At 36.8% G+C, this 27,590-nt stretch overlaps 1 protein-coding gene across 1 annotated transcript; it reads right to left on the reverse strand.

Moving 5' to 3' along the window:
* Positions 1-298: 298 nt before the first annotated feature.
* On the reverse strand, positions 299-8,625 carry cxcl12b (chemokine (C-X-C motif) ligand 12b (stromal cell-derived factor 1)). Its single transcript, XM_026198152.1, has 4 exons — positions 8,471-8,625; positions 6,254-6,371; positions 4,034-4,117; positions 299-2,177 (listed from the first exon to the last, which is right to left on the reverse strand). Exons 1-4 carry the CDS (start codon positions 8,535-8,537, stop codon positions 2,153-2,155), a joined length of 294 nt encoding a protein of 97 aa, XP_026053937.1. The 5' UTR covers positions 8,538-8,625; the 3' UTR covers positions 299-2,152.
* Positions 8,626-27,590: the final 18,965 nt, after the last annotated feature.

Genomic DNA, 27,590 nt, shown 5'->3' on the forward strand with positions numbered 1-27,590 from the left:
AGTGGGCCTTCATTCCCCCCCTGGAGCCGTGTGAGGGACGTTTATTACAAATGCGTGCATGGTGTTATTTAACGTCTTCTGAACAGTTGACAACAAACACCCGCTTACCCCCATTGAACGACTTGAAAGAGGAAGGACAGTTTTTTATATAACTTCGACTGGATTATTCTTAAAGAGAAAAGCTAGGATGCTTCGAGGGTGAGTAGAAGATGGACACATTTTCATTCTCGGGTGAGCTAACACTAAAACCGTATGTACCATTTTATAATAACTGTGAAATACTTTAGAAATTCCTTCATATTGTACTGTAGTGTTTTTATTCATATTGATCATTACAAAATACAAAAATAAATCATTACATTACAAACTCCTTATATTTTTAAAGTGGCTCAAAAACATTACAGCAATCGGGCATTCAAAACATCAGAACGGAAAAAACTAAAAAGTGTTAGATAAATGTGTTAATGTCATAAAAAACAAAATCACAGTCACATCCTTTAATTCTGTGGCTAAAAACAAAAAACGCATACATATGTAATACATAAAGCAATATTAATTTTGCCTACAAATCGCTTGCATTTTTCAGTTTTTGGTCCCTGTTCAACCCATTTACTAACAGTCATTTAGTGCTGGAGAATAGTTACATGTTGGTTGGTCCTGTTGGATCCGAAATAAAACCAGTATGACACAAGATCTGTATACAAATGTTAATTAAGGCCTGAGTCAAGGAATATTGCTCGGTGCACGTGAACTGAAGGTTTATGACATGATTGCATTAACGACACCTGCTTTATAAGTACAGCATATCTGCTTTAAACTGCATATTTCTTGAATTTCAGTGTCTGGCGTTTGCTACACATTGGTAGCAGAGAGGAAGTGGAAGAGAGGAATCTGTGATTCTGCTTCCTGTAGTAGCAGCCCTGTGTCAATGTGTCTGCCAAAACCTTGCCATCTGCTGCCTACAAAGTGCACTGCCAAGTGCACTACCGTCTACTGTCTTCTAAGACTGCACCGTTGTGGAGCTTAGTAAGTAAATAGTTTGAAATACTCCACCAAAAATGGATTCTAAAAAGTTTGACATTAGCATGTTGCTAAGCTAATAGAACGGCATATGTATTTTTTGGCGGGAATGAAGTTGAGGCGGTGAGTGTTAGAAGTGCAGTGCGCTCAATGGATTGTTCTGTTGTTTAATGACATACTGATTAATCAGTGGATGAAACGACAAAAGAAATGTTTGGTGGAAAACCTCTTAAAATGGTTTTGAAAGTTGTGGGTTTTCATTAGTGTTAAATTCAATATGGCATTTAACTAAACAACTAACATAAAAATTCTGAGGAAATTAGCTGTTCACTTTTTATTGGGTATTTTATTAAATGTAAGTATTTTTATGATTGGCATTTCACATCTGCCATCTTGGTTTTTTAAGGAAACTTGTCGTAATGCATTTTTTATTTGTGAAATGCAATTCAAGCATGCTTAAATTTGTTTGTTTGTTTTTCAAGAGAAAACTATTTTAAGGTTTTGTCATGTTTAATTGCCATTTCTTTGTAATTATTGCAATTTCTGTGTGGAAATTATTTCTACACCAATTTTTTGCTCAGTATGCGGCTAACTATGTTTTGGAACAGAGCTAGCATTAGCATGCTGGATCATTCATGTGTGCTGGTGAGCTTTTAAACACTTCTACTAAGCTATGAGCAGCAAAATAACACAAAGTGAAAGCTAGAACAGGGCAGGTTTAAATTTCTGCTTCATTTTCACTTGCTTATGTCCCTTATTAATCCCAAACTATCCTAAAGGTAAGACATCCCTCACAACAATGACACAAACTCTCATTTTTCTGCCCTTTAAGCTGCGGAAAACCTGTAGATATCTCTCTTTCCTTCGCATTCAAACATTCACGGTCACATTCAGAGGCTTGATTCAGTCAGAGATCACAGCCGCAGTAGCAGTGCGTCAGGAGGAAGGTGTTGGCTTGTGTTTTGGTGTGCTGAAGTCTGTCTGGATGCTTGAGAGGCAGGTTTAGGTGAAGTGCTGTTTGTGCAAGCAGTCCAGAAAGAGGAGGAGTGATCAAAGAGAGCGAGAGAAGAGGACGGGCGACTCTTTGGAGGTCAGAGATGCACGGTGGTCCTCCTCGCACATCCTCAGGTGTTTACTTCGAGCGCTTCTTCTTTATTCTGGAGAAGTGAGAACAGTAAAATCATTAGAGATGAACAAGATGAGTATTTTTTCAGATGTTATAGCAGATTTTTTAAACAAAATTACAGTTTTTGCGAATTTTGAGTTTTGAGGATGCACTTTCGGCCTGATCTCACTGCACAATTTTGTTTGAATTTGTATGAATTACCCATCTAACCCCGCCTCTAAATGTACTCGTCACTGGGGTGTAGACAAATCCTACAAAATCGTAAGAATTAGCCACCTCATAAAATACGTACGAATTGGTCGTGAGATAGCACTGGAAATGTCTACATTTCTGTGTGAACTTTTATGCATTTAACTTTTTTTTTTTTTTTTACTATCTAGAACATCAACTTCTTGTGAACAATCTCTTGCAAGTCCGTCACTTGAAACATTATTATTATTATAATCTCTTTGTAACAGTTGCATTATCGGTAGCAATAAATGACAAAATATCTATTTAGGTTTTACATATTTTCCACGAGAGATATTTATAGAGTCAATGAACTCTAGAGCTGTGTTATTATAATATCATTTATATATGATTATTATTATTATTATTTTTTTAAAGTAGGATTAATTTTTACATTTTCAGTTTTCATTTTTATTTTAGTTTCCGTTTTGCAATCATTTTGTTTGTTTTAATTTCAAAAATTTTAATACTATTACTTTTATTTCAGTTATTTCAGCTAGGCAACAAGTTTTTTTGTGTCTAATTTACTGTATAATAATATTTGTATAATATAATAATGTTATATAAATTTTATAAAGTTGTAACTGTATAATAATGTTATTTTATATCATATTTAATTTAACATATTAAATTATATTCTAAATATTAAATAATATAATACAATTATTAAATACTATATATTATTTAATACTATTTATAAAACAAAATACATTTTTGCCTGATTATATAAATTATATTTTATTAGTATATTCTTTAATTAACACAATCAAATATTTTTTCATAGTTTTTATTTTAGCTGACAGTAACAACACAGCTCTGACAATGAGTTACACTTTTTAAATATTTTTTTTGGCATTAGTTATTTTGGTTCAGTGGCCCAATAGGAGGTCGATTATAGTTGTGTTAAACCTCTCTGCTCGGCCTGTTGCCTCATCATTAATCTACAATTAGTGTAATTAAAGAACAAGGGTTAAACGCTCCAGGCTCTGTGGTGGAGCCTATAATTAGATAATTAGGTTAACGTGTCATTTCTATAACCTTAAATTAGCCAATAACATTCCACATATGCCATTTAAGAACAACAGCTTGTAAAACTAAGGTTTGTTTTAAAACCCTTAATGCTACTGCATTCCTGCATCTCTTTAGACGGGAAACACTTGCGTAAGGTAACAAATTACAAGTTGTGTAAATTACACAAAATCACTTCTCATTTAATTTAATGTGTTTCTTGCTAATTGTAATTATTTGTGAAATTGACTCGCATTTTCTAAGTGAGAATCATGTCATCACCAGTTTTTAAAGTGTAATTGAGTTTTATTTTCCCCCCAGACGTTATGCACTGTAGAGATGTGAAATAATCTTGAAGGCTGCATCTATTCCAGTTCTGACTGTTTAAAGCGTTTTCAAAAACATTTGTAGAATTTTTTTTCTTTCTGTTTTTTAAAAAAAGTGTCTGATGTTGTATTAAAGTTGAAACTTAACAAAACATAAAAAATGCGTAAAATTTACACTGCTTATTGTGTCGAACGTACACTTTCTAGTTACTCCTTATTTCCATTACATATATTTGTTTACATTTTAATTCAGCTTTTTTTTTTTTTAAGTCTATAAGGAACAGGTCTGTATTTCATCCCATGGTTAGAAAGAGTTTCTTCTTACTTGCTAATGGCATTCTTTAGATACTGCTGCAGCCATTTGGTCTTGGGGTTGATGCAGACCTCTCTGTTGTTCTTCAGCTTGGCACTGGTAATGAGAGTGAGAGAGAAGAAGGGATTTGTTTCAGACCAGAGCAAAAGACAGACTAGTTTTCTCCCTCGGTGTGTTTTAGCAGATCATATCAGCTGTCCGTCATGGACTACATTTCAGCCCCTCTATTCTTCTGTACTGCCAGAGTCACTGCACTTCATCAGATATCAGGACTGAATTAGACCAGGTTTGTAAGGACAGTGTTGTGCTGTCTGGAAGTTCGGGAGTTTTGATGATTTCGGAAGATTCTGACTGGGATTCCCAGCACTGTACATGAGCATAAAATGTATCTAAGTAACAGTTTTTCAGTTTTTCTAATGAAAACAAATGGATACTGTGTCAGTACACTAAATATTTAAATAATATTCAAATGAACATTCCAATTCCTATAGAATTTTAAATAATTTAATTATCTGATTCTGCTACTAACCAAACACTTTTAAAATAGCAGAGAAACTCTATTGTGGATTGATTTTCTTTAGCTATCAGAGCAAATGGAAACACAAACATTATATTTGTTGTAGTTTCTATTCACTACTCTACAAATTTGCTATGACAACTTCTGCTTTTGAATGCCTTATGAAAATTAACCATGGTTTTACTACAAATAAAATTGAGAAAACACGGTTAGAGTTAAACTATAGTAACCACAAATTAATCATGGCTTTGCTACACTAACTATGGTTTAACAATGGTATTTGTGGGAAGACTGTAGTAAAACTATGGTTATGCAAATTAATATGCCCCCCAAAACAACAACAACACATTGTTACGACACTTTTACTATAATAAAACCATAGTGAATTTTCATAAGGGAAACCTTGGAAATGTGAAAAGTGTCCATCAGTGATCCACAAATGTGAGATTTTTACATCCATATGTATATATTTGACAACACTTATGTGTCCTTACAACAAAAGGATCTACAGCGTTGTTTAACAGGATAGTCACAAAGAAGGCAAATTTTGACGTGCAAATATTTTGGTTAATGACATAAAGAAAGTCAAGGGTTTGAAATGCCCTCAAACAGAAATCTTTCTGATTGATATCTGCCCTCCAAATGAGCTTTGGTACAGCCAGGAAGGCCCCCTCAAACGCTTCATTCACCCACACATGGAGAAAACCACGCGAATGACACCCAGACTTCGCACCTCGGTGCCAAAAGGAGTTAGCGGATCATGTTGCCTTTCAAATGGCTATCCGTGTTGCTTACACCTCACACACACACACACACACACACACACGGATCTCTCAATCTGTCCAGACAAATGGAGCCTGTCGGCGCAGATAAAAGATCCGCTTAGCCTCAGATCTACACACCAATCCTCACAATCAACTTCCCCATCTGTAAGATAAATGAAAACGTAATGCTATCCCTGTTTGTTCCCCGGCGGGATGTCATCCATTGACTTTATCTATATTTGTTTGTTTGTGATTTGGGCTCTGGGTTAATCTCGCTAGTCTAAACGATGTTTTGAGCGAGTGTGTCGGTGGTCTGGGAGCGAGCCAGCAGGTAGTAATTACCTCACAGCTAGCTAATGCTAACAACAAAATGAGTGATGTGCGTGTCCGTGGGGGGGAAGGGTTGGTGGCTGTCTTTCATCTGGGCCAACGAATCCGAAAGGATTTCTAAACAAGATGTGTGGAAGATGGCAGATTAAAGGTGATTTCCTCCGGCCAGAGTTTGTTCCCCAAATGACCCTCGGCTACATGCTAACCCCTGTAACCCCTATAACCTTGATCCCCCTGTAGCACTTTGGCTTTTTGCCGTCCGACGGGGTACAAATGGTTCGGTTTAATACATTCCAGACCGCTGAAGGATTTCCAAATGCTGGTAAAAATGAAAACGACAAGGTCGCCCGCAACAGAAAGCTAATCATCTTGACCCTTGACAATTATTGTGTCGTGAAAACCTGGGAAAAGTCACTCTCTCGTATTTTCTAATTTGGCTGTTATTCTGTGAACAGTAGAGCACATCGCTAAATTCCCACACCGATTTGACTGGAAATTTGTAACTTTAAGAGCTATTTCTGGCAATGGTTTGCAAAGTGATGGTACTGTACGTAGCCGTGTACAACATACATAACACAGTTTAGCGAGTGTGAGATTGATGGATCTGGAAAGTTGACTCACATGACTTGGAAAGGGCAGCTGGGCGTGTGGAGGAACTTAATCTCACGGATGCTCCTCTGCGGGACGGTGTTGAGAGTGGACCGGCACCAACACCTCTCCACCAGACTGATGGGTTTAGCTGGGATGAGATCGGAGCAAGAGACTCAGTACAAGAGAAATGTGAAAAATGCATCTCACATTGAGTTTAAGCTATCGTTTGTAAGACATTAAGTGCTCTTTTAATACAGGAACATTCAAAAGTTTGGGAGAAGGAAGAGTTTTTGAAGTACATTAATATGTTTATTCAGCAAGAATGCATTAAATTGATCAGAAGTGACAGTAAAGACAAGTAGCTAAACTCTTTTTTAATAAAACTGGGTATTGATTTGTTAAAACAATAGTAACCCGGGGTTTTTTTTTTGGAATCGCCACTGATTATAACAGTTTTTGTAAATTCATTCAACAACAAGATGAATAATCTTGCAAAACAACTTTTTACGTCATTTTCAAACAAAGCTGTTTTCTATCTGAATGAACCTTTACAATCTCTTGACAGGATATTTATATTGTGAGCTGGGAAAGACACAATGAAAGCACAATTTAATTTCAAACCGAAGCAATCCATAATTAGAGATTTCAAGCCATATAATCAAACTCTAACAACATAAACCACTGAGCTTTTCCTCATTCTGAAAGCATCTGGAAGCTTCCAATCACCTGCATCCATAAACAAGCTCTGATCATCAAAAAGAGATTAGCCTTCGATGCAATGGCTCTCGTCCATTCACACAGTCTGCCTTTCGCCTTTCGCTCGCCACAAGACAGAATCCCATAATCACAGCATGCCTCTCCAAGCACTTTGCTCTTGAATGTGTGCATTAAACGAATCTGTTGAAGAACATTCTCTGAATGGTTTCACATCTCCCTGGTTTCCTTTGCGCTCCGCCGAAACAGACGCAGTTATGAGGGAAGTCAAACTCTGGCATCCCCAGAGGTATTTTCCGACACACTCTGTTCCCTTTGTCATGTTAAACACCGGCCCAATAAGCCCTGACTAAACACCACACCAAGTGAACAGCGCGGGAACCCTTTAGCTTACTATTCCCTAATTACACACTAATTAAAAGAGCTTGCGGATAAGTAAACAGTGCTAGGCCAGAACCACCAAGTTCAGCTGGTTAAACATTTCTCTGAAAGCCTAAATCAGACCCACTAACATGTAAAGACATGTACATCAAGTATTTAATGTGAAGACACATATGCAAATGTATGCAGGGCGCTGACGAGCTGCAAGGTGATATATTAATGGGACCCCTTAATGATCGTTAACACTATAATGGTCATTAACTGATAATATCCACTATGTAAAACCTAGGTGATTAATTATACAATAGATCTGCAGTTTAAAAGTTCAGCTCAATTTGTTACTTGCCTTTTTTTGTAATTATTTGTATAATATTGGTATATTTACCATATTTACCTAAAAATTTCTGAGTGAAAATAGTTTATACATCAACATTTGTTTTTTCAGTTTAGTGGACTTCCAGTCATTAATAAAGCAATGGTTGTTTTGTTTTTTGTTTAGTTTAATTTTGTTTTTATGTTTTATTTCAGAAGGGACATTGGTCTGATCCATCTGGTAATATATACGTGTATTCACATGCAAAATAAAATAAAACATTTGTTACTGAATAATACATTTATAATGAATACATTCATTTCATTTATTATAAATGTTTTTATGAAATACAAAAATATATAAATGACCAGAATATTATCAGTGTTACTTTAGTATCATTGAAATACTGTTTTAGTTTTTTTTAGTTTTTATTAATATCTTGAATTAATTTAGATTTTTATATTTTCTGTTTTAGTAATTTTGTTGCAGTTTTATTATTTTTATTAGTTTATTATTATTATTTTTAAATATGTTTATCTAGTCTTTATTAGTTTTTATTTCAGTTTTACTTTAATTTGAGTGCATCGAGTTGAACTACATGAAAACGTTGCTTTGAAAACTAGCTAAAAAGATAAGATTGAGTGTTTTAGCATTTTTGCTTTAGAAGTTTATCTTATTCCAAGTAAAGACTTAAAAAAACTGTCATAACCCTGAATGATAAACCAATATCCATCTTTCAACTGTTATTTAGTTAATTAAACTACAACTCAACACTTCAAAGCATTATGTGAAAAATTTAAAATGCTGTAAATCTGTAAATGTTAGCGTAAGCCACTTACCGTCAGCCTCTGGGCTCCATATGACGACCGCCAGCAGGGCCACCAGCGCTAGGACTTTGCTATCCATGCCAAGTGTGTGTGTTTGTGTGTGTGTGTGGCTTGTCTGTCCCAGCTAGCTTCCAGAGCTCAGTGTGGCGTCTCAGCGCTCTGCGAAGTGTTAAGACTGAGGACCATAGGGAAACACTCCCCCCTCTGTCAGGAGGAGGAGGAGGGACAGGGGCCGGACCCGCTCCTCTGACAGCCCGCATCTTCAGTCAAGTTCCTCAGATGTTCTGGCAGTCTGACTCAGAATCTTGTTCATGTCTTCCTCTGCATCTTTTCTCAGAGGAGTGGAGAGAGTGCAGCTCCCGCTGTTGTGTTCGATTTGTTATTGTTTGTTTCATGTCATGTTCTCTTGGCGCTGCTGTGTATTTCCTGACCAGCCGCGTATCAGACTCCCTCTGTTTTATAGGATTCTTCTGTGATTCCTTATGTATTATTTAGGATGTGTTTGACTCGTATGTAAACTCACCAGGTGGAAGTTTGAACAAAAATGTAACGGATAGGCTGCCAAACGCATGTCCAGCACACATCTAACACCTTCAATATTAGATGTACGCTGGAAAAAGAAGTTGTAGAAACAGTTTCCCCTCAGAAATTGCATTACAAAGTTTTCGTCCAGCATGCAGCAATGTAGAGACAAATAACGGCACAGACCGAGGCACGCGAGTGTCCATAAACCAGTGGCTGCTGAAGTACCTTTCAAATAGATTCAGTGGAGACACTGTGTAACACTTTTAATAGGGAGAGCATTATTGAGAGCCTCACGCTGAGAGACTCGCCAGAACCAAACCCCCGTAAACAGCCCGTAAACTTTAGAGGCTGTTGATAGTTATAAAGCAGCCGGCCGAGGTGCAAACAACATGCATCTAAAACAAAATAGTATACAAACATAACATTATTTATACGTTTTCGATGTCACAGAGAGCCTGTTATGTTTCAGAGGCACTTCAAAGGATTCACAACTCGTAATATTTAGTCACAGGAGTGACATTTGGCACGGATAACAAAACAGTGTGTCAGGTGGAGAAAACAATCATCTCTGTTAATTAAACAGCTGCAGTATTTTCTTTGTTGTTTAAATAAATGGCTACTAAGAGTACTTTATTGATCCCTTTTGATCTGAAATCAAACATTCAATAATTTCAGCTTTTAAAGCAGTCAGATTTTTCCAGCTGTTGTTGTTTTTTTTTCATTGTGTAAATGTTCACATTGTTGATCTCAACCCTTGGCCTTTTTTGAAGTGTAAGTGAGCAGGAGGATGTCGAAAAGATTACTAAACATCACTACTGACCTAAGCAACAACTCGGCAACTTGTATCACTTTAGAGGCCAGAGGGCACGCTTCACATCCTTAGGTTTCGTGTTTCAGAGAAACGTTTTTCTTCACTTTGTTCTCACCGAGAGCTGACGGACAACTGGAGACGGATGCGTGACGCAGGACAGTGAATAAATCACTTTATGTTTTTGTTTATTTACATCTCACTGCGTCTATTAAGCAGGAAATTAGTTTGGGGGAGTGGGGTAAGTTGTGCCACTTGGCACTTTAGCGCAGGCAAGGGGAAATGAGAGAACATGGGTTTATGCATGAACAGTTTGCATAAATGAGTCAGCAATTTGGTATTGCACAATGCCATTCCAGTTTGATTTTAAAACATACTATTTATTTTTACTATATGCTATCCAGGGAAAAACAGTTTAAATTTCAATATATTTTCAATATGTGATATATATTTTCAATACAAAAGTATTACATTAATAATATGGCTAGTCTTAATAACAATTAACCATAATATTTTATATTATTTTATTAATTGGAAGTTAAAATTTCTAATTGATTATATAACAAAAACATTTTAAAATGATAAACATTGAGAAGTAGTGATTATAATATAAGAATAAAATCTGAATAAAATAAAATGTATTTAAAATAATATATATTTAAAAAAATACATTTACATTTATAATATTTTTTATGTTAATATTACTGTATTTAATTTACCAAAAAGTAATATATTACTTGCATGGTTAATAATTTATATAGTTTTATTTATTGGAAGTTAAAATATTTCTGAGAAATTATATAATATAAAATGATAAAATTCATGTTTTTTTATATATAAAGCACATTTTAAATAATGTTTTATTAATAAAAAATATTCATTGAATATATTAAATGTGTACTTTAATAAACAAACCAACTTTAATAAACAAACCGACAGTTTATATTGTTAAATGAATATTGTTTCTCATACATCTGGCTGTATATAATTGTATAAGATTACATGATAAAAATACTGTGTTTAAAATTGCTTTTGATGATTTTTCCTTTTACATTAGTGGTATGGTGGGTTCCCATCTTTCATACGTGTAGGTTGTTGCTTTAGATTTTTGCGGTATTAATTTCCATTTAGTAAAAAAGTTAATGAATGTGATGATGGACTATTGTTGATCCAGCATTTCATAGGGCGATTATTTACATCCATTCTTGATTTCACTTAATACGAATAAACTAAACATTCAACCCTTACAAAAAAGGGGATCAGTCAAAGAAACACAAACTCATGAAACAATATACATTTACCACGAGCCATTCTCCAACTTCAAGTCATCAGAATGAGTGTACATTGACCGATAGGCATCTAGAAGCAGGTGTGTCGTAGCACTCGAGCCTAGCAAAACAAACGCTGAGGTCTGATTCACGCTGGCCTAAGAGACTCTCTCTCTCTCTCTCTCTCTCTCTCCCACGCAGAGTTCATTACGCTCAAACTGAGAGGCTGAGATCTGTGTTAGGAACCAGAGGACAACTTTTTGTCATCTTTGAAAAGAGGAAAGATATAAAGGGATGAAAGGCTTCCCTCTGCTGGTCTGTGCGGCTGCAAAACAAATAAAAACACAATCACTCTCTATCAGACTTTGAGTCCGAGTCGCTGAACCATTCAGTCTTTTTGGGGGAAATGTGAGGCAATGCAATTAATGGAAACAAACACTAGTGAAATAGTGACGCAACATGTTTAGAGAATTATATTATTTTATTGTTTATATAGTACACAACATTGTTTATACTGTACACTCTTCTCGATGTCATAGAAGAACCTTTTTGTCTAAATGTTTCCATAAAGAAGTGTTAACATCGGAAAACATCTTTGTGTCGAAAGAAGTTTCTTCATATTATAAAAAGGTAAGAAAGACATGGTTCTTTAAAGAACCTTTGACTGAATGGTTCTTTGTGGAACCAAAAATGGTTCTTCTGTGAAGAAGTTTTTTTTTAAGAGTGTATGTTGTATATATTAAAATTTTATAGTATAATTAATGTGGACTTAAGCTTTGAAGCTCAAAAGCACCATATAAGTACCATTAAAAAGTGGTGCATACGGCTACAGCTCTATATTATAAGACTAATGAAGACAAATTATGATGAAAAAGTGTTTTAAATGTTTTAAATGTTTAAAGTTGAAGTCCTTGTTTGCAAGAAAAACAACGACATCCAAGTTGGATCTTTCCATTGGATCGCTTGATGGAGTTCATCCAGAAATGAAAGCCACATTTGTGTGACTCTCTTTCTTCTTGTGGAACAGAAAAGAAGATATTTAGAAAAATGTCTCTCTCTCTTCTTTTTTTTTTGTCCATAAAATGAAAATCAGTTTTGGAGCACTTTTACTTTCATGAAGTATATCACAATATGGACTGAAGCTTTAAAGATGACACAGCCGCACAATGAAATGATCAAAAAGAGGTGGATATGGCTAATGCTCTATTATAAGACTCATCAAGACAAATGATAGCGTTGTGTGAGAAAAAGACAAATTAATTGTTTTATCCAAGTCAAAATATGATTTAGTATGACTAAATCAACCACATTGCACTCATTTACAACCACAAAAATACTTAAGTGTCAAATCAGAGAAAATATGCTCCTCAAGGTACATTTTGACACCGCGCTCCAGTTAGTTTTGGCAAGAATATCAAACAGCGAGAGTGTCTTGAAGGTTAGCTCGAGTGAATGTGAAAAAGAACTCAAAAGCGTATTTGAAAGAGATGGTTTCCAGTGTGTTAAGTACATATGAAGGCGCTAATCATGGGAGATTTTAATATTCACGTTGATAATACAAATGATACATTAGGACTTGCGTTTACTGACCTAATAAACTCCTTTGGAGTCAAGCAAAATGTCACCGGGCCCACTCATCGTTTTAATCATACACTAGATTTAATTATATCGCATGGCATCGATCTTACTGCTATAGATATTGTACCTCAAAGTGATGATATTACAGACCATTTCCTCGTATCGTGCATGCTGCGTATAACTGATATTAACTATATGTCGCAGCGATACCGTCTGGGCAGAACTATTGTTCCAGCCACCAAAGAAAGATTCGCAAATAACCTGCCTGATCTATCTCAACTGCTATTTGTACCCAAAAATACACATGAATTAGACAAAATTACTGACAACATGGGCACTATTTTCTCTAATACATTAGAAGCTGTTGCCCCAATCAAATTGAAAAAAGTTAGAGAAAAACGTACTGTACCATGGTATAACAGTAATACTCACTCTCTCAAGAAAGTAACTCGTAGTCTTGAACGCAAATGGAGAAAAACTAACTTAGAAGTTTTTAGAATTGCATGGAAAAACAGTATGTCCAGCTATAGACAGGCTCTAAAAACTGCTAGGGCAGAGCATATACACAAACTCATTGAAAATAACCAAAACAATCCAAGGTTTTTATTTAGCACAGTGGCTAAGTTAACAAATTACCAGATGCCACCTGATTCAAATATTCCACCAACGTTAAATAGTAATGACTTTATGAATTTCTTCACTGATAAAATAGATAACATTAGAAATACAATAGCGAATGTAGATTCTACAGCATCTAACACTTCAGTTTCATCCATCGCACCCAAACATAAACTGCAGTGCTTTACAACCATAGGACAGGAAGAGCTAAATACACTTATCACCGTATCTAAACCAACAACATGTTTATTAGATCCTGTGCCCACTAAATTACTGAAAGAGCTGTTACCTGTAGCCGAAGAACCGCTTCTCAATATCATAAACTCGTCGTTATCTTTAGGACACGTCCCAAAACCATTCAAGCTGGCGGTTATCAAGCCTCTTATTAAGAAACCAAAACTAGATCCTAGTGTACTGGCAAATTATAGGCCTATTTCAAATCTTCCATTTATGTCTAAAATTTTAGAAAAAGTTGTGTCTGCTCAATTGAGCACCTTCCTGCATAAAAATGATCTGTATGAAGAATTTCAGTCAGGTTTTAGGCCCCACCATAGCACAGAAACTGCACTTGTTAAAATTACAAATGACCTGCTCCTTGCGTCAGACCAAGGCTGCATCTCATTTCTAGTCTTACTTGATCTTAGTGCTGCGTTCGACACCATAGATCATGACATACTCATAGATCGATTACAAAACTATACAGGTATTCAAGGGCAGGCTCTAAGATGGTTTAGATCCTACCTGTCCGATCGCTACCATTTTGTTTACTTAAATGGGGAGTCATCTCATTTATCATCAGTAAAATATGGAGTGCCACAAGGATCCGTCCTAGGTCCCCTTCTATTTTCAATATACATGTTGCCCCTTGGTAATATTATTAGAAAATACGGAATTAGCTTCCACTGTTATGCTGATGATACTCAGCTATATATATCAACGAGACCAGATGAAACTTCCCAATTATCTAAGCTAACAGATTGTGTTAAAAATGTAAAAGATTGGATGACAAAGAATTTTCTCCAATTAAATTCGGATAAGACGGAGATATTAATTATTGGACCAAAAAACACTACACAGAATCTTGTAGATTACAATCTGCAACTAGACGGATGTACTGTAACTTCCTCTACAGTCAGAAATCTGGGTGTTATATTAGACAGCAATTTGTCTTTTGAAAATCATATTTCCAATGTTACAAAAATTGCATTCTTCCATCTTAGAAACATTGCCAAGCTACGAAACATGTTATCTGTTTCTGATGCAGAAAAGCTAGTTCATGCATTCATGACCTCTAGACTGGACTATTGTAATGCACTTCTAGGTGGTTGTCCTGCTTCGTCAATAAACAAGCTACAGGTAGTCCAAAATGCAGCAGCTAGAGTCCTTACCAGGTCAAGAAAATATGATCAAATTACCCCAATTTTACAGTCTCTGCACTGGCTACCTATTAAGTTCCGCATCAGTTACAAATTATCATTACTTACCTATAAGGCCCTAAATGGTTTAGCTCCAGCGTACCTAACTAGCCTTCTACCACGTTACAACCCATCACGCACCCTAAGGTCACAAAACGCTGGACTTTTGGTAGTTCCTAGGATAGCAAAGTCCACTAAAGGAGGTAGAGCCTTCTCACATTTGGCTCCCAAACTCTGGAATAGCCTTCCTGATAATGTTCGGGGTTCAGACACACTCTCTTTGTTTAAATCTAGATTAAAAACACATCTCTTTCGCCAAGCATTCGAATAATGTATCTTTTTAATTGTGAGTGTAGTTGCATCTGATCAAAGGTGCATTTTTATTCATTAGCTTGGGTTAAACTAATTTTACTTTGTTGGATCAGCAGCTATGCTAATGATGTCTGTATTTGTTTCTATGTTTTGCCACGGGATTCACATCCCGTGGTAACTAGGATTTACACAAGCTCCAGTCTGGATCCAGAACACCTGAGAAGAGATGATGCTGACCCTCAGAGGACCCCAGATGATGCTAACCCTGAATGAACAAACAGAACTAACAATTATTCCTAAATGTGTGACTTAATCATATAATAACTTAATTAATAATATTGATAGTTCATCGTCTAGCTGACTACGTCTTGTATTATTATTATTTTTTAGTTTTTCTAAAATCCTGTCAAATGTGCACAAACTACTAGCTACTACTAAATATTGTAGAAACATAATTTTCTGTAAAGTTGCTTTGTAACGATTTGTTTTGTAAAAAGCGCTATACAAATAAACTTGAATTGAATTGAATTGAATATGAGATGCAGAGCAGATAAGGGAAAGTCCATCCTGTGTAAACTGTGTGCTGGGGGTCTCGGTGTTGAGGTTAGTTATCAGTTTAACACTTTTCTCGGAGTCTCAGCTGGTTCCTGTCAGGTCTGCATGAGAGACCCCCTGTAGACCAGGTCTAATCGCTTCACCCAGACCAGGTTTACAAGGAGCAGCTCCGAACAAAGAGAGATCACGTTTGTCTAAGTTCAGTCTGCTTTTTTCATTCTTTATCACTTCTTGGAGTAACAGATGTGTGCAAGACGACGGAAAATGTGTTAATACTTCTAGGCTGCGTTTTAATGCTTAATGCACACATTTGAAATTTTGCCACATAAAGGGATAGGTTCACCTAAAAATGAAAACCAAATTGGTGTGACTTTCTTTCTTGTGGAACACACACACACAAAAAGATAGTTTGAAAAATGTCTCCGTTTTTTATTTTCTTCATCCATACAATGAAAACCAGTTTGGACTCTATTCACTTTCATTACATTTTTTACAATATTTTCTTTTGTGTTCTTTTCCATCTAATTACAATAAATGTGGAATGAAGATTCAAAGTTTTTTTTTAAAAAATCACTCAAACGCACCATAATAATACCAAAAAATTGTGCATTCGGCTCTATAATATAAGTCTAATGAAGACATTGTGCTTAAAAAAAGACTACAATGTAAGTTCTTATTTACTGAAGCTCTTAACATACTCTTTGGAGGTTTCCAGTGAATTGCTTGACTTTGTTGAATTGGTATCTTTAATCTTGTTTGGTTTGAAATCTGATATCAGAGTTAGAGTCAGATTTATAATAGCGTATTGTTTGACGGTAATTCGGCCACATTTAAATCCATCTGAGTGTCTTATTTCTATTCGATTTCCCCTGCTATTTTTTCTGCAATCACCCGATGGATCCTTTCTTTGAATTTTCTGTGAAACTGCATTTGTGGGAGGAAAAGAGGAAATAAAAAAGGTCCTTTAAGTGATGGCGAGACGTTTACTTTGCGGCATTGTGTTTCTGATTTGGCACCCCCCCCCCATATGTGTTTTTTTCTTTCTTTCAATAAAACAAAAGATGTAAACGCTCTGCCCCAGAAACTCCCACACCACATTTCCATTCGGCAGACGGCAGATATTTGTTAAGTGCATATTTTGAATTTTGCTCCATCTCCATGGACCCTTATGTCGGGACAGAGGGGGCTCATTGTTTGCTTGTTTGAGGCGGTACAGCTGAAACGCATTAGGGTCAAGGTTTAGTCTGGTTAGGACGTCCTCCTGTTGGCCCCCGCTGGTAGATGTCATATAACAACTGCACCTAAAAAGCATCCTTATCTATTGACTTAACACAAAAGGGGTGTGTGCAGGATTGGAATGGGAATGCTACTGAATTGCTTTCTCCAGGTATTATAGAACCAAGAAGAACAAGATTGAAGATTAAAGGTCCTGTTCTTCCAAATCTGAGCCATTGGGGGAACATAAATCATCTTATGTGACAAAGAGGTGACATTAAATACACTGATTATGGGCCATCAGTGAGAATGAAGGGATTTGAGTCAGTAATTTGGGGAATGTTGTCCTGAGATTCCCTCTTGACTGACAGTGGGTAAAGATGGTGGCAGGCCGAGACGGGGCGCATGATATCAGGTTTAGTTCTCCAGCAGGGCGAATGCACGTATCGGCTCATGCTTGGCTTGTTGTTGGTGGAAACATAGCAACCCGTGTATAAAATCATTTTTAATCGACATTCTAATGCTGAGTAGGAGTTAAGAAAGCCAAGATAACTGTATTTTTGTAACTGAAATGTGCATTAACACCGCAGATACAGCATATTATACATCTGCATTTACTGCCAAGAAGTCAACTAATTTACAAAAAAGTTGTATAATAACAATAATACTGGGGGAAATATTTCTATTCTATTCTATTCTATTCATCCTAAATATCCTAAATCATAAAAAGTAAAAAAAAAATGTATAAAACAAATTGGGGGTTGGGATCAATCATCTTCAATTCTATTATTCATGAATGTATTACCAAAAAGTAAATGAATATTTGAAGAAATACTAATATAGTATAATATGAAATATAATGTAATGATCCTACATTTTCCTAAATATTAAAAAGTCAAACAAATTTGGGGGGGAAATAACAATTCAATTCTATTATTTCTACATGTATTAACAAAAAAAGTCAACAAATTTCTGACATAGCATATTATAATTTAATATAATCGTTTTCTATTTCTAAATTACCAAAAATGTCAACAAATTTAGGAAAGAATGCTAGTATTAATAATATAAAATAAATATAAGGATACATAAAAAATAATCATAAAAATGTTTTTGAAAAAACATATTTTATTCTATTCCGTTATATTCATTATTTATAATGTATTACCAAGAATTGGCAACACTTAAAAAAATTAAATAATCATAATAATAATAGCACAAAATATTCCTATATTGAGGAAATTATTATATTATATTATATTATTGATTATACATTTGTATCTGTACATGGCATTGTATTATATTGCATTCAGATGTTTGTTGTTGACACATTTCTATTAAACTTATTTGTGGTCAGGACTCACACACCTCTGAGCTGAAGTGCTTTTTCTGTCCTCTCTACATCAAGCAAAGATAAATGAGGCTCATTACAGAGCATTACATTTCCCTCTCAGTTCTGAAACGGAGGACAGACACATTAAAAGTACATTTCTGTGATATAATCAGGGAGGAGGAACTTCCTCCTGCTCAGCCAAGAAGCCACAATTGAAAGCAGGTGCTGCATGTTCATTAGAGCAGAGCTCGGCCTTCCCTTGATGCTCTGAACACAATCAGCACTGCTCTCATCTCCTCCGCATGCAATGACAAGTGGTCTATTCCCTGTTACAGTCATTCAACCCTTGGCGGCATTACATGTGTAATTATAGACTATGATCACATGAGATTTAGATGAAAAGGCTGTTAAATAGGAACCCTTAAATGGCGTCAAATTGTCAATCAAGCCAAAATTGTCAAAATGCTTTTGATTTAACTTTAAACCTGCAATTTTCCTATGCTAAGTTAAGTCTTTAAAACAAATTGCAGAAGAAAATACACTGTATGCTTATTTTTGTAGTATTTGTGGCATTTCAGAATTTTTACTCAGGAAAACCTTTTTGGTTTTTGGTATGCTGTTTTCTTCAAAACTTGGCAACCATTTTGATTTTGGACATTGCTCTACATGGATGTATTCAGACACTATATGGATTGTTGTTATAGAGGTGAACGCAGTTGTTCAAGTCTGAAATTGAGCTGTATGTTGTGTTACGAGTTGGTATATAAGTTGGTATTTATTTGTGCATCTGCACAAATAAATGAAACATGTTGACGAATGATTCTGTCAGATTACTCTAGTTGAGTTTAGATGTAATCATTCAGTTTCTGCCTGGAGTTATTTTTCTATGTTGAACACGTTTACTTTTGCGATCCCTGGGTCTGTTGGTAATTTAACTGATGCTGGCTGCATCTCAAATCTCTGGCGGCCATTTTGAAATGTAATGGGCACCTATAAGCACCGTTAAAGTGTCAGCCTCTCAACACCCGCTGTTTCTGAGAAAACACTGAAAACGTGATCCACTCTCGATCCGAAAGCTGGATAACAAGATGAGTGATTTGCGTCTGATTGAGGCTGCTTTAAAGATGGATGCCAGATGGTAAATGCAACTGTAAAACTCTCATGTTCTGTCTAATCAAGGTTAAGACTCTTGTTGTTTTGACTGTCATCTTATACAAATATCTATCTTCTAAGTTATCTTTCCATCAACAGTGTTCCAGACAGATGTTCACAAGCCGATTCAGACTATTATAAAGATTATTTGTACTGACCGATTGTGTTCTCATTAGGAAAGGCCGGCAAGTTTAGGAGGATACTTTTTTTTTAAACAAGCTATTGTCCTTGCAAATTTCCCACACTTGTTTTGTTTCTGTCTGTAGACACGCGGTATCTCTGAGGTATCGTCAAATGTGTCTCTAGTGAGGCTGTTTTGCTAATTTGACTGAACATTTGATTTGCCATTGTTTGCATGCATTCCTCTAGTCTGTTCTTTTGAATTTTCCTGCATGTCTTGGACACGGTTTGATGAACAAGCACTGGCGAGGGCTTTTTCCTCTAGTAATAGAGTTGAGGCCATTAGGAGATGAGTCCAGGCTGTTGGTGCTGAAGCTTTTTTTTGAAGTGGGAGAAGGTCATTTGGCCGAACCATTGTCCGGCAGTGTCCTCTGCGATCCCACATCCCAGCCCTGAGGGTCAGACTTCAGGGCTTGTGTTCCTCTGAATGCAGGAACAGATGGTTAAGTGGCAGCTTCGTTGGAAACCAACAAAGAAAAAAACCAACAAGATAAACACAAGAGGATCACCGGGACAAGCCACCATAGTTCCTGTCTGTGTTTTTAATTTACGTCAACGTAAATACTTAAGACACATTCTTGCCCTTAAAGTATAAGTTAACCTGAAAAATTAAAAATCTGTCATATTTTTATATACTCAGGGTAAATGAGTATACCCTCATTTTTTGAATTCTTGTGGTATAATCTATGATTCATACGGTATAGACCACTTTTATGGTAATTTTGCGTTGTTTATTAATCTTGAAATTTTCAGTAACCATATGGACCAATTGCATGGAAAAGCTAGTGCAATTCTTAAAAAAAACAAAACCTTTTGTGTCCCAAAGAAAAAATAAATTCATAAAGGTTTGGAACGATATAGGTGACTAAATATTAATATTTAACAATTGCTCTAGTTATACCAAGACTTGCCATAAAAATCACCAAAATGATCTTATTTGATCACATGTATCATGTGAAAAATCTTTGGGAAATGGGACACTGGAGAAAGTTCTTTTCCTTACTAAATTCCTTACTTACACCCCATTTTATGAGAATCTGGGTGACATTTCCTGTCCCTAAAGGAGGTGTAGAGGTTGGCATGCTTGAACTCCCTGTGAGGTAAACTACCATCCAATCCAAGCAAAGATTCCTCTCTCATTGATTTTTTCTGCTAACGGTAAACAAGAGTTATGCATCCTTGGAGTATTGGCATATTTTCACAAGCTATTTCTGCTGAAAATGGGCATTCGAAAGTTCAGGCATGTAGTCCACCATGGTAGATGACTTGGCGCTAATTCAAATAAGGATCCTCATTGGTCTTGTGTGTAATCGACCCATGCAGTAATAATTCTCAACCCTTCCCCTGCATCTAAAAACAAACTTGCTCATTTTTCCTTCTATCCAAGGTCAGATGAGTCCTCCTCAATCCCTGGAGTGTGTAACAGACAAAGATAAAGTTAGCCTTAAAATAGATGCTAATAGTGACCTTGGCTATACCCATCAGGTTAATGTTTCCATGATATGTTACTTTGGCAATGCTCTGGTCACAAGAGAGCTGCCTAGAGATTCTTAATTTCTCGTACTGGCCACATCCTGTTTATCATGCTGAGAGCTTTAGCCATAGATTAATTATCTTTAGTGATCTTACTAATTTGGGCCTAGAACTGCTGGGTGTGGACTTGCAGTTTATTGGCCTGTCCATTGGGTGTCCAATCCTGTTCTGGCCTCCTTCGAGGAGAGTTTAGCTTTAGCCTTAATTAAAACACATATGAATTAGCTAATAAAAGTCTTCAAGAACACAAGAAATATCTAGACGGGTCTGTTGGAGCTCAACTCTGCAGGAAAGTGGCCCTCCAGGAGCAGGACTGGACAGCCTGGCATTACATCACCAAAGTGTCAAGAAGAATACCACAAATTAAGCATTTGGAATAGGGTCAACATGATGTTGACCTTTTGCCAAATTAAGTACTAAATGTGGACTTGTGTCCACATGGCCTTTGTTGTGTGTCTGTGAAGTCCATGAGACTGTAGGGAGCCCCATTTGTCATTTGATGATTCAAAAGTGTGCTTTCGGTCGCCCAAAAGCTCTCTAATGAAGCCCAAAATGCTGTGTAACTCACATTGGTCTTCTTCCCAGCAGTCCATGCGACAATATGTCACCAAAGAGTGGACGTGGTACTACAACTCAGGGCGCCAAAGGTGAATAACCCATTCAGTCTTGGATACGGGTGAGCAGGTCTAAACCCAAGGTGAATTCTCCATTTGTTTTGTGTCTTTGCCTGAATCAACAGTATGCGGGTGGGTTAGCCTTCTGCTGACAGATAAACTCAACGGCATGGAGAAAGGGTGACAGAGGCCAGAGTGCAGGGGTAGACTGACCACTGACCCCATCCCCCTGTCTCTCTCAACCCTGACTTTCATCACAAAATGTCCTCTCAACCCTCCTCGACCCACTGTCTCACGACAAGTGCCATTAAAGCTGCAGGAATGCTCCTACTGAGAAGATGATAGGGAATAAAACTGAAGAAACGAAAGGGGGGATGGAGAGGAGAAGTGGGATTGACACAGTTCAAAACAGTTGGTAGCTGCTCTGTTGCTTGTAGTCAGTGGAGCTGCTAGGGATTATGGGCCCATTGCACAGAGTTTGTAATGGTGGCTCCCTCAAAATCATGTTCAGTGGAGCGGTGGGGGCTGGCGATCTCAGTCGGGCCCCCAAATAACATCAGTTGGGCTTTCGCACCGTGTAGTTCTAGAAACAACATGGTGGTTCTTAGAGAAGCAATTTCTCCCTCTGTCATCTTGCTGATAGCATTCGCACTGGCAGCAGGAACTCTGCAGCAGCTGACAACGACGTCTTTATTAGTAGTATTTACAATGTCACCAATCAGTGAATGTGTTTGACCAATCAGCATACATTTACGTCACTGGTAGTTCCTATAGAACTGTTTTAGAACTTAATTAATTTAATTCCCCCAAATGGAGTTCCTAGAACTAATACATTCCTAGTTTCTGTTGTGCGAACACGCCAAAATATGGGAACTTCTGCCAATAGTTCAAGGAACTATGAAGAAGTTCCTCCAGCACGAAACCCCCTATTGTGGGCCTCTCTCAATGTCCTATTGTGGGTCCTATGCACTCTGTCCCTCTCTCCCCTGGTTTTGATGCTTCTGCTTATGGTTGATAAGACCAAGGTCCCATGCTAAATCTCACTGAGCTCTAACGCCACACTTTAGTGGAATTATGCCATATAGACTATAAGGGCAGTTGTATGTTGAAGAATTTGCATCAGTTTGGACTTGGTTACAGTAACTATCAAAACAATATAGTGGACACAATGAGACCCTACAAATTGCAGTCCTCAAGGGCTATAGTCCACATGAAGAACAGGTTCACAGATCCCTTCAACCTTAACCTAGGGGATTTGGCTTCTCTCACTTGATCAAGATAGGTTTACTAAATTACCACCAACTGCTAGTGGATCAACAGCTTTAGCCATATAATTGGTGTATATGAACAACTGGAAACCCTATCCACCTAACAGAAGTGTATTAACCATATTTATTCCTGCCTAATTAGTCCATTTGAGCAAATGTATTGGAGGAATGGGCCCTAAAACGAAACAAAATAACTGACAGGAGGCTTTTAGCAGATGAAGCAATAAGGTGATCCTGATCAGTATAAGAAGAAGCTGGGGAAAAAGAGAGAGATGGCTGCCAGACCACCATGATCTCTCCCAAAGTCTCTGTAAACTCTTCACAGAAGCTGCCTTTGAGATAGAGTGGCTTTTGTGCTCAGGTAAATATTTGTTTTTTTGTCACCAACAAACACATTTAAGGGATTGTGGTTTGCCTGAACACTAGCCTGACCCCTGTCAAGGTGGCTTTTACTGCCAACTCACAGAATGAAGGGTCTCACAGCTTTTGTAAGGGATTTGTTAAAGAAGAACTCCTAGAGACCTTACTCTGCTGTTTAAATGTTTTAAGCACATTCAAGAAGCACTTACAAAAAGCAAACAACCACAATAGGGGGTCATTGGGTCACTTAGAAGTTTGTTGTTTTGGGTGATAAATGGATCATAATTTAGCAAATGTTTTTGCAGAGGATATAAAATATCTCAAGGTAACACGGCCTGCATATGTGTAGATGCAATCAGATGGCCAGTTAAACTAGCAGGGAATAAACACTCCGAACTCATCTGGAGCTCAGATAACCCTTCATACTAATGACTTCTTCCCAGACACATTTTTACTGCCCTGAACAAGAAAAATACTCTCAGGTAGTTGGGTGAGGGTGTGTTGGTACAGCAGTCCTGGTGTGGTGACTGAAATATAGACTCTTGTTCACGAACGCACACATTTCTCCACCTGGTCTCCCTGCTGTTTATTTACTCTCCCTCTTAACGAGTTTTGTGATTCATAACCTCCCGCTAATGATCGTTTTGGGGTGCAAATATTTACATATGAGACTACCGCAAAAGCCATAATCGGTGCGTTAGAAAAATATGAGCTTGTGTCAAACGAGTGCATAAGGTAAAGTTCAGGACAAGTTTAGCTACTTGAATTTGTATGTTTTCAACATGTAAAAACATGGACTGGTTTGCTAAGTGAAATATGTTAAATGCAGTTAAATGGTCTCATTTGGTTGGTCATAACGTTCAGAATATGTACATTTGCTCTTTTTAAGAAGTTTAAAAGAAGATTTTACACATATGTTGTCCAAATGTCAGATGTTAGCATTATGCTAACATGCTAGTAACAACTGGTGATTACCTGGTTTTCTAGCCTATTTAAACTGTTTTGGCTAGTCTGGTTTGATGGTTTTAGAGAGATTTTAAGGCCCTGTCATCTGTGATAGCATCCAAACCAGCTAAGACTGGTAAACTTTGTTTTAAATTTTTTATTTTTTAAATTTGTTTTTAATGCTAATGTTTTATTTTGACACATTGGGTGATGTGTAGAGGCAGAAAAATAACAAAAAGAGTGAAAAAAAGGTTGCAAGAGTTTTGCGAAGATTAATTTTTTTTTTCAAACCTGGTCACTATTGACGTTTGTTTTTCCTCTTGCATTTACCGATCCCATTTTGTTTTTATATTGAACAATAATTGTTCACTGTATACTACACATTCCTAATGGACTTTGCTTTGGGTATTCTGAGGAAAATATTGGCCGGAACGTGGCTGATGTTGACATTGTATGAATGAAAATGTTTAGAGTTTGCTGATCCTTGTGTTTACTAGAGGGACATCTTTAGTTATCTTTACTACAGAAGCAATAATAAACAGTCATGTACCCTAACAATGGACAGAGAGCTGCTATCAGACGGAGGTTTGTCTCATATCTCTGCTTTCTATCTGGCGCCAGCGATCTCTATCTAGCGCCATCTACATAGAATGTCAGTTTTTTGTTGAGACATGGATGATTTGATTTTTCAGGCTAGAGATTTTTTATTTGTTTTCATGTGTGAAAAGAGAGGTTTTTCTGTGTTTTGCACACACACATTATCTAATCATGAAGAAGAGATATTTTAACCCTCATATCCTTTTATCTTAATGACATTTTCAGATGTAAATAAGTGTTTGCTTTCCTTAAAACTGATTAGAAATCAAACATTTGTTGAAGCTAGTTTAATTAACATCTAGTTTTTTTCTGCAACAAATGTCTTTCCATTTTATGAAGTCATGGCCCTATAAAACGTTTATGGTTGTTCTTGTTGAACTTACAGAAACAAATGTGTCCGTCTGTTAAAACATTTAGATTTTAGATTTAAAAAATGATTTTTTCTAATCACCGAAACAGTTAGCTGTTACAAGTTCACATCTGCGATTACTGCCAAGTTTGTGACATATGAACAGCTGCCCGATGCATGCATCAAGCCATGCACAAAGAGCAGCCAAATTCAGTTAAACTGGCCTGCATTCTGTATTACTCAACTTTGATGAATCATCTTCAATTTCCTGCATCTGGAAACGTAAAGGCTCCTCTGTGCCTTAAAGTAGAGCTGAAGTCAAGACCAGACCGAGAATAGACATGTCAAGAGCCAGATCCAGACCAGGACCCATGGGTCCGAAAACCAGGTTTACATTTTAATGAACTGGAATGGAAAAAAGCCTCAAATCATGTTAATTACAGATGTGAACTTGTAACCGCTAAATGTTTCACTGATTAGAAGAAATAAATTTATCAGAAGTAAAATCTAAAGGTTTAAGAGATCTATCTATGCAGAAAACTATTTGTAATACTCAGTTCAAATTTTCAGTGTTAAGTGTCTACTTTAACATGAGATTGTTTTTGTTTTGATTTATTGCTCAAATAAAAGTGTTATTGCTATTCATTCTTTTTTTTTTGTTAGCAAGCCAAGCTCAGGTAAGAAAAAGCAGTGCAAAAGTAATGTAACACATTCATTTCCATAAAATGGAACTAAGTAATGCAATTTCTTACTTTTGTATGCCGTAATGCAATATTGTTATGCACTTCTTCTAAAAGTAACTTTCCCCGACACATGTATATCGCAAAATATGAATAACTTGAAAAACAAATTTTGTTCCGTAACGTTTCCAACAAAATCAACTCAGCTAACAAAAATATGCACGGGACTGTTATATCTCAGAGTCACTATTCTAACGTTATTTTAATGAGTTGTTGCGAAATACAGTCCGAACGTATACTGTGTGTGCGTACTGCTCAGATGTGGAGACGACAATGCAGTAAAGGCCATATTGCAGTTACATTGCCCAGAAGTCGTGAAATTACCAAAGTATTACGAATATAGCATGTAACTGGAAAGTTTTTAGTTATAACCTTATAGGACACCGTGCTGGTGACACTATAAATTGGTAACGTAATGTAATGTACTGCACAAACATGCAATGTCCTATTTACGCTGTCAGTTAGTATGTCATGGACTTACCAAAAAGTACCAATAAATGCGGAAGCTCGGAAGTCTCCTTTGTGCAGTAATCACTGATTTCATAAAAAAAAAAGTTAATCGAATTTAATAGACATTGTCTAAAACGTAAGAAAACTATTGGACTATTCAATGCCATTTACAGGGAGGACTAAACTGGTCAAAAGGAGCAGAAATTCTTGCCACTTGTCAAACACAGCTTTACTTCAGAGCTGATTTAAGAGTCTTGTCAGATCTTTGTGTGTGTGTGTGTGTGTGTGTTAATGGTTGGATTAGAGGCTTTGGCGTTTTTCCCCCTTGTGTTTCTACACACAGATTGTGATGAATGCTCTGAGCTCCGGACTTTATTGCCATTGGATATCTCTAAAGCCTGTTCCCTGATAACTCAATCAAAATAAACTCTGGAAAACTTCCTTACCGTATTCTTTTAATCACTTCCTTAGAAGATATGGACTTTAGACCTGCCATTTCAGAAATACATTATATAGGAGCATTTTTGCTCAGTGAGGCTGATTGAGGGATTGAAACAAATTTTATCATGGAAAATCAAATTGTACTTTTGCCACATCTTGAATGGGAATCAGGTGGGATTTGGAACTTTTTAGACCCTCAGTCATTACCTAAAATGCTTCAAGACCCACGCGTCTGTGAATGCAAAAATAATAGAATCCCTCCTCTTTCATTCCGTTTTCCCTTTCTTCCGCCATTCCTTTCACAAGTGCCACTTTACACAGGCAGCGTGATCAGAAATCCCTGAACTCCTGCTCCTGCAGACAATTCCTGGACTTCCAGACTCCAGCCTGGATGTGGAGGTTGAAGCCCTCTGTGCCAAAGGAAACCTTCCCCTTCTCTTTTTCATTATTCAGCACACTAGCATTAATGCAACATTTAGAGGCCGTTCTAACCATGAGCAGTTCACAAAAAACGTCTTGTCTCTGTCTGAGTCCGGCTTTGAACTGTGAAGTGTGAAAGCTCATTCAGACGGAGTTGTTCTCCTCAGACTATTCACACATGCCCATTAACATGATTTTAAGAGAAAAGGTTGAAGGCCAAACTCAACCACCATTCTTTGTACTAGTGCCCCCTTTTCTGTTTAAAGCCATTGTGTGTAATAAATGGTTATTTCTTCCTTTATGCGTTGAGAGATGTTTCGGATTATTATTTCGATGTCACAAAGACGTTTGATTTATATCGGTTAGCTACACTGAATTAGAGTAACATGTTACAGGTTTCCTCACGGGCGTCTACAAGATGGCCTCCATTAATCTAACTTGTTTCTCTTTGTCCTG

Source organism: Carassius auratus, chromosome 22 (genome assembly GCF_003368295.1).
Source record: "Carassius auratus strain Wakin chromosome 22, ASM336829v1, whole genome shotgun sequence".
Lineage (NCBI taxonomy): Eukaryota > Metazoa > Chordata > Actinopteri > Cypriniformes > Cyprinidae > Carassius > Carassius auratus.